This window comes from Daphnia magna, linkage group LG3, assembly GCF_020631705.1.
Source record: "Daphnia magna isolate NIES linkage group LG3, ASM2063170v1.1, whole genome shotgun sequence".
NCBI lineage: Eukaryota > Metazoa > Arthropoda > Branchiopoda > Diplostraca > Daphniidae > Daphnia > Daphnia magna.
In genome coordinates, this window is record NC_059184.1 from 5299583 (window position 1) to 5316723 (window position 17141).

A 17141-nucleotide genomic window follows, 5' to 3' on the forward strand; every position below is an offset into this window, starting at 1 on the left:
GTCCTCCCCCTCACATACAACACCCTCCTTTTCTCGGCTGGTCTCTCTCTCTCTCTCTTAAACCCCCCCTCTGTCGTACGCGGGTCAATATTATATATGTATAGTTATATGCATGTATTATATAGTAAATCTCTAGCTATAGCCGACACACACAAAAAAAGCTATAGGCGGGAGAGTCGGATGTAAGCGAGGGGTGGCAAAGGAGGGGAGAATAAAAATCAGGGCATGTTATATGGACACATAGGGAAAAGCGAGAGCCCCATCATGCATGAGATTGCATTATTGCGTGCGTAGAAAGCTTCTAACCTTTCAATAGATTCGGCGTTAACTATGGAAAAAAAACGAGAGATTAATGGCCTGTCGATCGATATGACATTACTGTACAATTCAATCATAACCAGATTGAGCTGTTGTGTCGCACATGTATCAAAAAGCGTCGTAGTGAAATGGCAGTCAACATTTTTGATGTTTTTTTTTTCTTCTTCTTTGGATGGCTTTGTAATACATTATGTAGTGGGAGGTTTCTTTCCCCCTCTCTCTCACTAACCGAATATACTACGTTTGTTTTTTTTAAGTTATAACATAGAAATCTAGCAAACAAAACTAGACGATATGAATAAATAACAAAAGAGGAGCCATCAAAGCTTATGGACTTACGTTTTAGTTTCTTTCTTTTTTGTTGAAAACACAACACGGCGGTTTGTTTTTTTTTCGGGCACGCGTTACAAAACAGATGCAGTGGTGACTGGCAAACTTAGGGGATTTCTCGTGCGCTAGGGCAACGGTCGGGAACTTTTATAGATGAAGGATTCTGGATCGTTGCAACGGCCGGTCGGTGCAGGGGGTGGCTACTGTAAAGGAGCAAAGAGGGTGGTGATGGTTGCTAGAGTGACGGGCGTAATGGAAAGCCATAATAATACGCAAGTAGACGAGAACGAAAGAAAATGAAGAACATCGTGAAAAAACGTGGAGGAATGAAAAGGAAGAAGAAGAAAAAATAAAATAAAAGACCTATAAGAAGAGAGATCAATAAAAAGCGATGCTGACCATTCGGCCAATATTAGATGATACCAAAACGGAGAAATGAAAGGTTCTATAAATGTATATGGAAGGAAATACACTGCTGTCATTGTGTATAGTGCGATGTATACGATGATGTACACAGATGAGCCCTGCTGTTTTGCCCGAGGTTCTCCATTGAGGTGGCCATCCGCCTTATCATGAAGACTAGCCGTTATTGACAGCCGCCGTTCTATATCCGTTTGTTTCCTTCCGCTTTCATGTAGAATATACAGATCACAACCCATCTACTACTTCACTGGCTCCCGAGGCTTTTCGTAACTTCTCCGATTGAATGGTCCGCTTCCTCCGATCCGTAGGGTACGAAGAAAACTGCGCCAGATTCTCTTATCACCACTACACGTACAATACCTACAGCTTTTGTGATTTTGTTTTATCATCTAATTTTTTTTTCTTGTGATGTTACACAGTAAAGCGCGTTCTATCTGCCGGACATTTCCGCTGCGTATCGGGTACAATACCTATACAACTGAATGGAGTGCCCTATGTGCAGCAGATATGCAGGAGCCTATACCCCAGGGCGTGGCGGACAGTCTTGTATAGCTAGCTTTGAAATAGAGGGGAAGTAACTGATATTACCTTCCGGACTGCAATGCGCTGAATCTTTTGGCTGGTTAATGATCATTTTTAACTTTTTTGATTCCGTTTTCAGATTCTTTTCTTTTTCTTTTTTTTTCTGCTTCCTTTAATTTGAACTCTAACTCGCAACTTTATTTTGATTTCAATCTACTACTTTCTATAGGAGGAAAAAAAAAACGAATTATAAGCTTGAAGCTACAGGCTCAATCAGATTATCAAAGTTTTGCCGTTTCTCTCTTTCTTTTGTGAATGGATAAAAAGAAGGAGAAACTTTTGTGATTTTCTGTTTTCGTTTTATCCTTGAATAACCGGGCAAGATGCATACGGAGCTAAAATAGCCCTTGCATATGCAAATCCCATGAATCTCCATCTAATACTAAATACAAAGATTTCCTTCAAGCTATGAATATAAACACACGACTGGCCCGTAGATGGTCTGCGCCCGTACAAGGATTTACTGTGATAGAATACGGCAAAAACAAATGCGGATTTTTGGCAAAAAAAAAAATAAAATAAATGGCGGAATACATTACCAAAAACAAAATCCGGGACGTGTTCAGCCATGTTGTCAAATAAATCTCGCTCGTTTGGTCGTTTTTCTCTCCTGTTTCTGTAATGCTTCTGGGTCGCCTCTATGCGACCCGTTTAAACGCGGTATCATACGATTGAGGGGGAGGAGAAGTGTTATATATATGCGCGTGCGGATATTTGAAAAACGAGCCAGCACTATAGCAACATCAGCTTGTTTCATTACACAAATAAATCGTTTTATTTTTTGCTTTCTTTCTGCCCCTGTCTATAGCCTGTGTGTATTGTATACGTAATGCTGCGATTTCCTTTGATGCTTTTCGTCAAAAGCCGATTACAGTGTGTACACGTGCCCGTCGGCAAAGTGAAAGTGTGTACTACAGTTGCATGCAACTATTGACGTCAAAGTGAGAGAGGGGACGAGACAAACAGCAATTCTATATAGATGATGGTGATTCAATTGCGGTCCTCCCCGTTTGCATTATTCAAAGGCCCTCCGCTCTTTTGATGTTTTATAGGCTGCTAGTGTATAGCTGCAAAACCACCGTCCAGGCGCATTTTTTTTTTTTTTTCAAATGTATTCACTCGATTTTGTCGCTGTCTTGCGTATCGGCCGCCCCTATGCTGATTCCAGCATCTCGTTTTGTATCTATTGTCCTTTTCAAAGATGGAAGAGTTTTTGTTTAAAAACCAACGGCGCAGCAGTTCGAACATGGTATTCTGCCGATCTTTGAAACCCAAACAGTCAGAAATCTTTGAATTATATAACAACATTCAAAAGCTAAAAAATAATCCGCCGATTAAAAATGAACAGTAATGTACTATACGCATACTTTATAAAGAAGAACTTGGATTCCCGGATTTACATGATTGAGAGAATTCCGGATTCTTGTTGAGATGAAATTTGGCTTTGCTTTGATTGCACGTTTGTTCTTCTTTTGGTTTTACATATTTTCTACGCAAGTCGGGTCAATACTGCGTTATACCTCAGCCGTGTTTCCGTGCAGTATAATGATTTGGTTGAAAAATCTTTCATTTCGCTTTACACTTAACAGGATGAGAAATTTCTGTTTAATTTCTGTAGCCCTGCAATGTTATTTGCTCATCTAACTAGAAATGTAGAAACTATAGACCAGGCTAACATTAATGAGACTATATAAAAATAGATTCAAACGGCGACACTGGCAGGCTTACCAACCAAAGAAAGCAAAGTGGATGGATTGAATGTCGGCTTGCACGGCCTTTGTAACGGTTGTAATTGTTTGCTCATTCACTTTACTTAATTGGATTGGAAAACCGACTTGTGTGTTTGCGTTTACGGTGTGTGTGGCTGCGTTTAGATCCATGGGGTTTAGCCCTTTAGGACGACCTAACGACGAAGTGGAAAGCAATAAATATAAAGACGATCACGAGGCAAAGCTTCGATGGGCAAAGAAAAAAAAAAGAGGAGGCTTAACGGCGACCAACAGTCAGAAAAAAATTGGTTTGTGCATCTATGGTTTCTCGGCGCCACTATGGAGAGACCCCAAAACCAATCAAACGAACGAAATCAGTACGGTATGTACAGACGGCTATACGTATACCTATTCAATCTACCAAGTTTCGTTGCTCATCATCAAAGATTTACAATAGCTGATATCATTAGTGGCGGGGTATGTACACACGGTATAAACAAAACTATAGATCAATAGTCTAGCAGCAAACTTTGTTGGCATTTCTACACCAAACATTTCACTGTGTGCTGTTTTTGTGGTTTGCCTTTCAATCTCTCACAATCTCACGCTGCGCTATTCTCCGTTGTTAGGCATGATTGACTTTAGCCCTCAGAGTCGGCAAGAAGCTTGTATACAGAAGACAGGAAAAGAGAGGAGGGTTAGTTCAATGATGCCAACGTCTTCATGTCTGTGTGTGTGCGCGTTAGTGGAGTCTATACATGCCTATACTATACGACTGTATACCATCTCGACTTCTATATGCTGCTGGAATGTTCATCATTTCCATAAATCCTGACAGGAATGTCGGCAAACTTCACGTTGAAGAGAAAAATACTTGGAAGCAAACACTGGATTCCTGTCTCTCGGCTAGGTAATCTTGTTCTTTCATCACACGAGTGAGATGCCTGGCGCTCATCAACTTCATCAGGACAGGCCTGGAATCGTAGGGATGTGAAAAGGAAAATAGACACAACATCTAAAAATCCTATATACTAGTATATATAACACGAAAATGGTTAACGATGCAGAATCAACATCTTTCGAGTCTTGGCACTTGACAATCTCTGAGAGTCAATCGTCTTCCGGATTCTTCTTTGCCTTCCATCCATCTGACAACCACTTCATTATGGCTTTCAGTTATTTGATTCTTAACATTTGTTCTGTGTATCGCTCCGTTTAAATGCCAGCCACGTTCTTCAACATAAACTGACACGTGAAATACTGATTATTTCTTACTTCGAAATCAATATCACGCAGAAGAGATTTTGGTTAATCTAATTCTGCTCAAGAAAAATGCCCGTTCTTTATACGTCGAGGCTCCATCCATATAGGATTAAATGGATTTTCGGTGACTTGACAAGAACTTGGTTTTGTAAGAAACTTTTTATCAGAACAAATGGGCTGTGTAACTAGGAAGAAAGAAAACAACCTAACCATAAATTGACGTGTAACATGGTGTCATAAAATCTGTAAAAGAACCAAATCATTTCTGATTTTTGAGGCCACGATTTTTGCACTTCTCATGTCACTGTTCATTTTTAATTATTTATTTTTCTACTGTTGTACTTCACAAACGACGTTTGCCATATCAATGTATGAATTTTTTTATATTTTCCGTGATAATGTTGATTTGATAATGTATTGATTTGATTGTACATATGAATGGTATAGCCGAAACTCGGCCTGAATAAAACGAATATGGGTAGGAGGTCACCTTATATAATCAATGGTCTAAATTGTGCATTTGCAATAACGTTTTACATATCCGCCAGCCAAGAGAAGTTCTAAATCCCTCTTTTCAGGCAACCGCACGGATTGTATTGATTTTTTCAGTTAGTTTTCATTTTTAAAAATCATTTCTCATATCAAAAGATCACCAGGCCAGCAACAGGGAAAGTAGCAGACCAACCGATAACAGGAAATGGAGCGATATTCCAAGAGATCCAATAGCCGTCCGGGCGCCAATGTTGATGGCCGGCTGGAAAAAAGAGCTCGGGTAGTCCTGATTCAATCATAGCCCCGATCCACGCACGGAGATGGATGGAAGTTGAAGTTGAAAGAAGTCGAGAATAGTCAGCAGAGGTATTCAAAGTTCCAGCAACGAGCCACAGATAGAGGCAAAAAAAAATCATCCGTTGTGTGAGCGGAGTGCAGAAGAATATGTGGCCGTTATAACGAAAGAAGAAAAGAGAAGCCAAGAACGGAAAAAAAAGAGAGGAAAGAAAAGATTGGAAAATGTATGAGAAAAGCAGTATTGGCAAGAAATTAAATAAAGATTAGTTCAGCAACAGTTTTGATAAAATAAACGTGCAGGCTAATGTCGATATAAGCCTTAAGCGCATAGCATCTTTGCCACCCAAAGCCGTCGCAACGAAGGAGGAAGCCGTGCTTTTAACCGCGTCCATTCTAGGCTCGCGGGACATGTTGTACAATGACGGCATATTATCTTCATCTCCATCGTCTTCGTCGTCATCTTCGTCGTCGTCGTTAGCGCCGTTTGCAGCGGTAATGGGGTTAGTTGGTAAATCGTTCGTTATCGTTTCGTTCGACGTGGCGGAAATTGTCGGTGTTGAGGTGCTGGTTTTATTTGGATCGACGCCGTTGGGATGCTGAGTGTTATGATTACCGTCACCGGATGATTCGTCAAAGCTTGATTCTGTCGTGTTCGTGCTGCCCATGTTAATTACCTCCTCCACCGTGCCCGTCACCGACGTCAGCGGGGGGAGTGTAGGAGAGGAGGTCGTGCTTGAAAGACTTACCGCTAGGCGCCGTAGCGTGACGTTGAGCACCGTCGCTTCGTCCCCCATCACCTCGAACGACTCCTCGTGCGGCTGATAACCTTCGGCTGAAACCTTTTGCGCGAACGTCAAATAAAATTAGCCCCCGAGATAGAATTTAAGCTAATGGTTTTGATCAGATATTCAAATTTCTAGTTCTCGCTTTTGGGATATTTGTAAGCGTCAAAGAGTTCCGGCCAACGTGTTTCTCCAACGAGTAAAAGGGATCTGAATTTCATTGCGTCATCGATCTAAAAATAAAATCGACAGCTGGGTTATACCTGGAGAATATAGGAGCCATTGAGAAGTATCCGCCAGTATTCGCCGTCTGCTGTAGTGTTGAACCCGTGATGTCGGCCTCTGACGTACAATTGGGCGCCACTAACCGGACGCCCGGATTCCTCGTCCGTCACGAAACCCTTAACTCCACGAAGCGCTTCATACATGTAAAGAATTAGAGCCTAGAAATGGGAACAAAAAAAAAGGCAGACCTTGAAATTTAAGAACTTGTTACACAAACAAATCACGTACTGCTCACGCTGATTGCGTGTAGTTTCCCATTTTTCCCTCTTGACTTTGAACAAAATTTTTTTTCTATTTATGGTTGATGACTCCGCATTCTTTTACCTTTCTGTTATCCAGCCAATGCTGCCGGAGCGTGGAGGCCATAGGGTGTTTGCAGCACGAGACCTCTAGCGTGATCTCCATCGTCCCGCGAACAATGTAATTATAATCTTGCATTCCTCCTATCCCGATTACGGGCGTTCAAGAATAGACATCATAAAAATTATTCCAGCCGTTATGAAACGCGGCATTTTTTGAGCTCGAGCGTCAAAAAGATGAGGAATGCGGAAACTGACCTACGAACGTGTACCATTTGGCACCGTTAACGATGCCACCCACGAAGCTCTCCGATTTAGGTTTGCACGGCTTGCCCATCCACATGGTAGCGTGATTCTTGGCGTAAACGGTAGCTAAGTGGCGGAAAACATCGTCGTCGGGAGTGGGATTTTCCTCGCGTTCGTGGATGTGCAAAGCTGTCCGTCAGAGTTAGCCAACGCGGATACAAAAAAAAGAGGAAATGAATTAACAAAGAATTACAGAACGAATGAAATAGATGTTCGTTATTAGAATCAACTACATCCGCTGGATGCAATCGGCTGCTTAAATTGTTTTCGGCTGAGAAAAAGAAGATGACGTTATTACCTCGATTGACGTGATTCTCAAATGGATAAGAAGCGACCAAAGCTCCACCGTGCAGGCCAGCCGACAGAACAAACGGCACGTTCGACATCCATTGCATTACGGCTTTGGTTTCTGGCTGCAAGGGGAAATGATTGTGCTGGAAATGATCAGGAAAGTTGCGATTCAAATCGAAGTCTTTTTGGTTCTTCCTGATCGGATCAAATTTTTAGAATTATTAGATTACCAGTTGACTGATGTGAATGGCGATAAAGATATATCGAATTAAGTAAGAAATAAAAGAAATCGGAATTCAACTTGCCTGCCTTTATCGTTGGAACATGTACCTTCGGCGGATTTTTCAAAACCGTCCGGGTTCATAGAGACAAGAAAATGGATCCGAGAGTAATCTAGCAGCAACGTGATCACCGGATCGTGACCGTATCCCGACACCAAGTGCTAATCAAATACAAGAGGAAACAAGACAAAGCTCGTCAGTAAAAAGAGACGGATGAACCATACGAAGTGGGGGAAACTATCCAAACCAACAACACGCAATCCGCTCACAGTCTATGACAAAGATCAAACAGAGCCTATAGCAATACAAACAATGGGATATCGTGCAACGTACCTTTTGTTACGCAACGCGATGGTGTACTTTTGATTGCTCTTTTTATTCCTCGCATAGCGCAAAACATACAAAGTTTTTACAATCGAATTGTCAACATTAACTCGTCTCCTTGAACATACATGAAACACCATAGATCCGATTTCTTAAATCAATTTCAATTAAACATACGAGAAAAAAATAAACTACTGGGAACGTACGCATCGCGTCTAACCTTCGCTTCGTTGATTCCGCTGAATGCCGAGCCCATTTCTATGCAAATAGTTTTTGATTGCGTCATGGTAGCTTTTAGAAAAATTATTCATCCTTGCCAAACAGACGATTTACAACAATCGTTCATTGCTTTTTGAGCTGAGTGCTGGAATGGCTACAGAATAAAGGCGCAGTTTTCCCCAAAAATTTGCTATTGACTTTCCCTTTTTTTTTTAAATAGAAATATACGGTCGACTTATTATTCAATTCTAAAACTTGACTGCAGTATGTCGTACAAGAACGAGACGGAGAGAATGTCTTTCTCTTATTTTTAAATATTCTCCCTGGGACCGGTTAAAGAGTGATGAATGATCATCGACGGACTGGTGCATTGCGTAGCATTAGAAGAGTATTTCATTCTCATCGCATTCGGCCGAGTAGAAGTTATGGAAGAAGGAGAGAAAACATTAATAGAAGAACACAATAACTTACCAGTATGAGATGCAAAAGGATCTCTTTGCTAACGGGTTCGTTGCCATGAATGTTGCCGACGTATTTCATCTCGGGTTTGCCCGCAACGTGTCGGTCTGGCGTTGACGACACGGCCAACACCCATAATTCTCGTTCTATTAGGTGTGCGACAAAAGAGATCACATTACACATCTGCAGTCGAACTAATTAAATTTACTATTTAAAAAAAAAAAAATGTGTACTTAGAACTGATTGGCCGATGGAATAGAGATGCGTTAGCCCGGGATAATGAAAAGAAACATTGCGCAAAAAATCAGTCAGAGCCACGTAGTTGTGGTAAACAAAGTCCAGCCGGACGGCAGGCGGCGGCGGAGTTATATTCATCTCCGTTTCCACGCTGCTATAATATTCAGAACTAGTGAAGGCCTCTTCGTCCGTCAATATTGGTGAGCCCGAAGCAGCATCACATCCGGCCGCTAATAACGAAAACACAAGAAAAAACGCCAAAATAGTTCCGGAGACGACACTCGGTGCGGAAACTTTACGCAAATCTTTCGAAAACATGTTCATTTGGTATCCTCTTCTCTTCTTGCCTTTTCAAAACATGTTCCACTAAATTTAATTCGTAACGTGGGCTGCCGACCCGACGAATGATCAGCTACTGCGCGTGGATCGTCCTGTCCTCTTCTGTTTGTTATACTTGAATCTCAGCAGGAACCCTAGCGACTTTCCCTTTTTGGCCTTTGCAATTCGAATCCCTTTTTTGAAAAAACGTATATATTCTTTTTTTTTTACCGCTCACGGCACGCTATGTATAGGCAACGCAAAAGCACACACTAACCGTGGACGCGTATGCGGGACGAGAACAGCCAGCGGGGCTGTTGAACGGCGTGCGTGAAGAAAGAACACGCGGGAGGGATTTAGAGGTGGTGAGCAAGGCGGGAAGCGTTGGCGACCGCAGAGAGGAAACTGAGGCACCCACAGGATCCGTTCGACATCCAAAGTGTTGGCCCTAGTCCCAGGACGCGAGAATTATTTTGATAGAATAAAAAAAGGGAGGCTAAATGGGGAAAAAGAAGGAGAAAAAAGAATGGGCGGAGCTCATCTGGCTTGTCGCTTCTGCTGTATGCGTCGCGTTTCTCTTATCACCAACTCCACCCCCCCTCCCTCCATCGCATCTTGTTTTCTTCGTCCTTTGGCTCTATATTTTAGGTCTGGTAATGATGTCACCTAGTTGGCGATACTACGAATATTTTAAAATCGTCAAAAGGTTTCAATTTTGGCTGACATGTCGTAAAGAGAATTTGTCATTCGTTTACCGGGCCACGACAAATTGTATTGATAGGAAATTAGATTTGCCGGCCTAGATTTTCTTGTAAAAATCCGAATGAAGTAAAATACAATGTTGGAGTTCGATTTTGCCCCGATTTTTCCTACTTTCTTTTGTACCGGCATTGCTGTTTTTCAACGATTTGGTCGTTTCAGACAAACGGTTAAAAAGATCTATCGCACTTGACACGCGAGCTTAAAATATATAATCCTCCCGTCGTCGGCAAAACGGTTGTTTGTTGATATTTGTACAAGCGACTTACATCAACGGGCCACTTCAGGAACCCCGTCCGTGCGTCCCAACTTGCCCTAGAAAGTATTTGTTAGCCCGTATCATCTATGTTACACGATTGTGCTGTCTGCCTTCTGCGTTACGCACATAATACGAGGTAAAGGCAGACTTGATGAAAGACGACAAGCTGTTATTGCGTTATTTCTAATCATATCTACCCTTTTTTTTTTTTTTTATTACTTCCATATGTATCATCTTGCTGCTCCAATATTGAACGAGCGTTGAAGAAGTGCCGAACGGGAACTGCTGGGCAACGCCTTATACTTTTGGATGATATTACACTTTCAAGACACGTTCCTACAACATGTTTACGACCACGCTTAAAGCCAAAAGAGAGTTTAACTCACGTTTCCCTTCTCAATTTTTTTCTGTCTATTTCTTGCCTTCTTGATTTGTATAATTTTCCTATTTCTAGCTGGATGTTTGGCTCTGTTCTACTGGCCAGAAAAGCGTGTAAACATATATCCATTATAGATGCTAACGTTTGAAGAGAAACATAAAATGTAAAAAGAAAGTAAAGAAAAAAGAAAATTGCTTTGTAAACTAAGCTTCAACAAATTATCTCGAGTGAGCCTTCTGTTTCTACGCTACACTATCCACGCAGCGCGTTGATAACGCAGACGTAAAACTTAAAGAGAAAACCAATTTTAAAAGATCATTGCTGTCAGGTCTTTTCCAGCCTTCTCAGTTGTGATTAGAAAAAAATCGAACGCTAGATTGAACGTGCTAGAGCTATTACTCTTTCAATCTATCGCCCACGCTTTAATGGTTGTGCAGTCTCCCAACAACGAGGTACCGCGTGAATGTCTCGAGAATAGATGACTCCAAGGACGAGATAGGCCGACAAGACCCGGAGCAGCGGCATGTGTCGGCAAAGGGCGGCTTGGGGAGTCAAAGAAAGTCTCGAACGATAAAGAACGAATGCCATTAACGTGGCATCTTACTGTTTCACCTAGATTTTTCAAACATAATGTTGCTGGCTCCTGCCATACGGGCGGCCCTAATATCGCCTTACTAACCTACTCTTTCAACAATCATAATAAAGCAACATAATGCGTTTGTCCTAGACATAGTTCGAAGCTCTTTTATCTTTATTCACAGTCGAAAGAACAACGGAGGGGAGGTCCAATTATATTATTATGTGGACCCGTATACATGTAAAAATAAAACAAAAAAAAAACTTGCGAATCATTTCTGTGCTGGTTTCGCTGATTGAATCTCTATTCGCCAGCGACGTCTTGTGCGTTCCAGACATTTCCTTTTGTGAGAGACGACAAAGGAAAAGGACGACGACAGCATATCAAAGACGTATATAATTAATAGACGGGACAAATGGATTCCGAACGGGACGGAGAAAGAGGCTAAACTATCGCGTATAGCCATTTCGTCTCTCATTCTTTGCGTACGATGTGGTCGTTGTCGTCTTCGCCTTTTTAGCTTGAACGTATGGAAGCGAAAATGGATGTGACGGGTGCAAGAAGGGATGTACAGCTTTTTGTAAATAGAAAAAATCCGTGGGACAAATGAACGCGACTACGAGACGCAAAATTGGGAGCGTCAAACATCCATTTTACGTGATATTTTTCCCGTAGGGGTAGGATCGAAAGAGCAAGGACAATCAAAAAGACCAAACTATTGTTTTCCCCAACTTGTCTCAAGATCCAAGATATAAAATGCAATGCGGTGCAAACGAACTGTGATGCTGCGTGATGGGTCACGTCGACAACAACAACCACGAATTTCGTTTCCAATCTTCCCGGCACTCAACCGCCACACACAAATATGCTTTTTGCGTTCTTCCTGATCCCACCAAAACAACAACGGATGCAGCTATCTTTCTCCTGGCTGATACTGAGTGTACAAAAGAAAATGACGACCAAAATAAGAAAAGGCAACCTAAAAAAAAAGGAATGTTATGGAAGAAATGCGGGAGTAGCAGTGCAGGGATAAGAGATCCGACTGTTGCTGTGTTGGCATCTTGACGGTTCAGGAGTTTAGAGAATGAGGAAACGTGTGTATATATATACTGTATATATATTGGTTTATTCGGTGAAAGAAAATGCGTGCGGAATGCGGCTGCCGAGTGTTCTTTTGCTGCCCCAGAGGAGAAAACAATAAAATATCGACTGTGAACTCGTTGCAGACGTATACATAGAAACAGAAGGGAAGAATAAATATGTTTGGGAGTTGATTTTAACTTGGACTCGTATTAGAGTTGATTGGACTTGGGACATTGGGATTTTCTTTAGAACAGCTGATAAAAAAAGGTTGAGAGGAAAAGAGGCGCAGACCTCAATAGCTGCCCACAGTGCCCAGCAACCATTAAACGCATTGTTGTTGTGGGCGATAGTTACTAAAGGAAATGCAAGGACACTACGACATTCTTTTACGCTCCCACTTTGCCGTTGTCAACTACACATTTTTTTGGCATTAGCACGCGATAGGTGGAATGCCATTCGCATTCTTGGTTAATCGCTGATTTCGCTGCTGATAAATTCGACTTCGCACATGGATCTCACAGTCCTGATTATCTATCCATTCTTGAAAATTTCTGAAAAAACATGAAAGGTTACGACCTTGTAAAAAATAATCACGTCGTTATCAGTTTTTTTTTTTTTAGATCCAGTGGACATGGAAGGATTGGAAATCTGGGAACCCTCAGCCATCCGGAGCTGATTGGAAAATCTTTTGGCGAATAAAATGGGCGTGAAACTAAGGACAATCCTTTTATCAAAAGGAAGCAGTTGTTTTCTCTCATCAGGGGATTAGTCATATTTGACGCATGGAATTTCTCGTTTCGTGGGAGGAGATTGTTGGTTTTCTCCCAATCGTTTGTTTCGCCATAGGAAAGTTTGTCGCTCGAAGAGCCGTCATAGGCTGAAACCAATGGTTTAAACAGGGCCATTTGAACACTCGCCTATGTCCAACCAAACGCACTGGAATAATGTCATGAAATTCGTTGCAATTGATGATTTATTTACACTCGACGGATGGTTGCGGGCAAATATACCAGTTATGGACAAATATACGGATGGGATATTCAAAGTCCTTTATTAACATGCATCGACCGAAGGCAAAGCAGAGCGTTCCGCTCTTGATTTTGCATTGCGGATTTCGAGCAAAATTTTTCTTTAGTTAGAATGCTCGTAACGCTATGTGCAGTGTCTATGCTGGCCTTACTTCCGACGTGTTAGTTTTCCTGGACTATTTCAGCTTCACTTGAACTAACTCTTGAATCTGGCCAGCTGTGGCCAGCGAGGTGAACAGGCAGTCCTGGGAAGAGAGCCACTTGGTGGAGGATGTTCTGTCGGCTCATGTCTTTTCTCACAACACGTTTAAGCAGCCGTGGGAAGGCTCTACATTCCATGTTGTCAACTCCGTTCAAACTTGAACATGTGATTAGAAGCGATAATAGTAGATCTGCGTGAAGAGCAAAAGAGAAGGAATCCTTTAGGACTAAAATTATAGGCCAGCTGACTAAACACGAAAAATTATGTGCCGTTCATTACATCAGAAAGATCGAATCTGCTAACTTGGTACCAAATTAACCACTCGTAGGTTGTTAAGTTAAACTTCCGCTTAACCAAGAAAGCAAGAGTGAGTATGGAATTTTCATTAGTAACAGATTTTACAAATTTAAGCTTCATCTGACGTCAAATTGAAAGGGCTAACGTTGTGAGTCAGGACAGTCTATATGACATGCCGACACAGATATCAAGAACGACGTGGATATCAAGGTGATGCATCAAGGCTTTCTGCTGATGCTCTTCACTTGACTTTGCAGGTTAGGTTACATTACATGAGTAATAGGAATACGTAGGAATTCTCAATTTTCTGAAGCTCCACTTAGTATTCTCACGACTGAAACATTTTATTGTCATCTCTTAATGAAAAAAATACGTGTTCAGTTATTGCAAGTCTTCTACAAACGTTAACAGGAAAGAATTATTACGCCCGCGTTATGGATACAAAGTAGACTATTACTATCCGTCTTTCAAAAATGGCAATAAAAGGCGTTACAACTAGTAAAAAGAGTAGCGCGACGAGGTCAGTACCCAAAATATGACAAGATGGAACGTTGAGTTGTAGCTTCTTCCCTCTTAATCACTTTGACTGAAGGTTCCATGAAAGAAAAACGATATTTCCATGATTTTTTCGACGGCAGAGGCTTGCCCTCGACCTGGTTCGATTGGCTGGCGTTGGCAGTAATATCGTCACGTCCGTTTTCATGGGCTGGCTCAGTCTTCTTGACGGCGGGAATCGATGTTTTAGTTGTCTCATACGGTTTAGACGTAGTGGTGGCAATCATTCTCGGATGGATGGCCGGGTTGTCGAGAACATCCGCGTTCGATATAGGAGTTTTTATGGTGGTCATTGGAGATGTTAGCTCCTTCTGGATCTTGGGAACCATGCACATAATAAAGTAAGGATGAACAGGAATCGGTTCGTATGGGTTTCGAACCAGAACAATTTGATAGGAAGACTTCCCGTTGTCTTCGTCGTTGATGTTGACAAAGACTGGCAACTTTACTCCGTTTTCCGACAGGTCACTTTGAATAGTTTTAACTAAGATAAAAGGCTGGAAGAAAGGAGGAAGCGACGAGCTCATGTCCATTGCAACTACCACCTGAAATTCAGTCCAGATGTTCGTCATATCGTCGTGATTTGGAGGACCCATCAGAGGTAAAAGATTGGATTGAAGCGGCACAGATTTTGGAACTATGCCGATTGGACGGTTTCTTTCACGTGAATCGACGAAAATTTCAGGCCGAACAGCTGAAAGTTCAAAATTGTCTGGCAGTTGGAACAGTGGCGTCTTCCGGATGTCTTTTAATGAACTGTTCCAGCGAGCGAAGTAGAATGTTTTCGGCAGTGCGAGTAAGAGGCAGCGGCGACGACGGAGTTACAAAGTCAACAGCTGCGGGTCGTAGGAATTTCAGTGGAGGGATTGACAACATAGGCATCTGCTGTTGAACAACTGTGCTTTGAAATGACGGCTGATTTGTCTTGGAAGGAATGGCAGGCGGAACGAGCGGCTGCACTTGTTGCGTAGCGAGAGTGTAAGATAACGGATGCGAATTATGAAGGAGGCCCAAGCACACGTACGAAGCAGCAGAAAATTCAGATTTCCGATTGTACGGAACTGCTATAAGATGGGAATTGGTTGGGTTGAAGAAACCCCCTGGATAGCGTAACCGTGGAAAATTGTAGCCCACAATCCGAGCGTTGTAGGGTAGAGGTTCGGTTTTAAACCTGATAACGATAAGCTCAAATTTTTCTGGCAAAACTTGGCCCTTTGGCAAGGCTAGGACTAATTGGGAAGCTTCAGGTACTTTGACGTCGTCTACCCAGAGCAAATTCGCCGTGAGTGGTTCGTTTTTCGGTAACAGGCCCAAAATTTGATGTCCTGGTGTGTTGAACGGAGCAGCTACGACACTGTAGTTCGGGATATACGGAAGAGGCAGGTCTTCTTGGACTGTTGGAGATAACCCCTTGCTGCACGGAGTGGCTGTTGGAAAAGAAATGTCCTCCTTCAAAACATCGAAATCGTCAAGCTCCTGGAATTTCTGCAAAACGAAACATAATTTTATTTGATGCGCTCCACAGAGAATGAAAAATTTATTAAGTCTTTTTATTTACGGGGTGATTTTTAGTCAAGCCAGTGCCCAGTGGTGACCAAAATATTTTCATTGGTGCTTGGAACGGTTCGGCAGGATTGAGAATGTCGAGAATCGAATCTTCATCGTGTGTTAAAACATCATCGAGGCTTCTCACAAAGATATCGTTAAAATCATCACCAAACCGATTGAACCAAAATGGAAATGCTGTGGTTTTGATTACCAAAAAGGCAATAACTAATACAGTTCCGATTTTCTACATTGCAAAACGAACAAATTATATGAAACCATAGTGTCACAATAAAGTATTTGAACATGAATCTTTCGCTTACCTTCATCTTCGGCTGTTGACGTGTATACTGTGAAAACAGTGGGATGGATAACTCTCTATATACCTGTAACGCCTTCTAAGAATTAAGCCCACCTTTGAAGAATTGCAAGCACTTCCAAGAACTAGTACTTCGTGCCCTTTTTTGCTCGATTTATTCAAACGAGCAATTAATAGTCTGATTCTTCAAAACAATAATTTAGAAACGCAGTCCGAAGTTGTAATGCTAAAGCTCGTAGGGACAATGGTGCAAAATGAACTTATTCTGGGAAACCGTTGGCATTGCTAAATAAGAGGGGTTGGTATCATGCACTTTATTGACCTTTCCGTATTCCACAGGTAACAATAACGGCTGGTATAAGGGTGTGTGCAACCTCAGACAGTTCATGCTTTCCAAAAGAATGAAGGGTGCTTTGCTTAGTTTACCAGAACAATCCCAAGGAGTTCATTGACACCCAGCATCTTGTGTTGCAGCTGATGTTCAAACCTTGAGCATCCAAAATGAAAAATGATTCCGACTGTTGTTTTACAAAAAGGCTAGGACGGAATATTAAAATAATGATGAAAAGTACCATAAATCAAATATGACAAATCTGGCCTTTAAACTAATTAAAGGTCACAAATTCTGATGTTAAAAGTAATTTTAACTGAACGCTCAGGTTACCAAAAGTAACACAACACGCAAATGAAACTTCGAAAGAAAAAGTCAAAGAAATGGCGACCCATATTTCCTGAAATTTTCTCATAGCCGTATCCGTATAGAAATTTTCTCATAGCCGTATGCGTATAGAAAATTTTAGGAAATATGGGCTGTATATAAAATCTAATAACTTTAAAACTAACTCCCCCTCCCAAAAAATCTTTTACTGGGTTTGTAGAAGAGAATTAGTTCTTTAATATAAGACAAAACGGAAGAGGAGTGG

General features: G+C 41.7%; 2 protein-coding genes across 4 annotated transcripts; both read right to left on the minus strand.

Moving 5' to 3' along the window:
• Positions 1-5252: 5252 nt before the first annotated feature.
• On the minus strand, positions 5253-9642 carry LOC116919902 (carboxypeptidase D). Of its 3 annotated transcripts, none has more exons than XM_045171448.1 (9): positions 9493-9642; positions 8894-9409; positions 8673-8806; positions 7683-7819; positions 7385-7572; positions 7039-7215; positions 6806-6924; positions 6460-6639; positions 5253-6253 (listed from the first exon to the last, which is right to left on the minus strand). In XM_045171448.1, the coding sequence occupies exons 2-9, from the start codon at positions 9219-9221 to the stop codon at positions 5678-5680; spliced, it is 1839 nt and encodes a 612-aa protein (XP_045027383.1). In that variant the 5' UTR covers positions 9222-9409; positions 9493-9642; the 3' UTR covers positions 5253-5677. The 3 variants fall into 3 exon arrangements, with proteins under 3 accessions (XP_045027383.1, XP_045027384.1, XP_032781851.2); XM_045171449.1 differs by having other exon boundaries at positions 5253-5403; positions 6161-6253; positions 8894-9626; XM_032925960.2 differs by having other exon boundaries at positions 8894-9625.
• Positions 9643-14117: 4475 nt separating this feature from the next.
• On the minus strand, positions 14118-16929 carry LOC116918658. The gene is given in 4 exon segments (XM_045171450.1): positions 14118-15091; positions 15093-15839; positions 15913-16146; positions 16223-16929. Coding segments are annotated over 4 exon segments (1758 nt in total). The 5' UTR covers positions 16229-16929; the 3' UTR covers positions 14118-14320.
• Between the last annotated feature and the right edge of the window lie 212 nt (positions 16930-17141).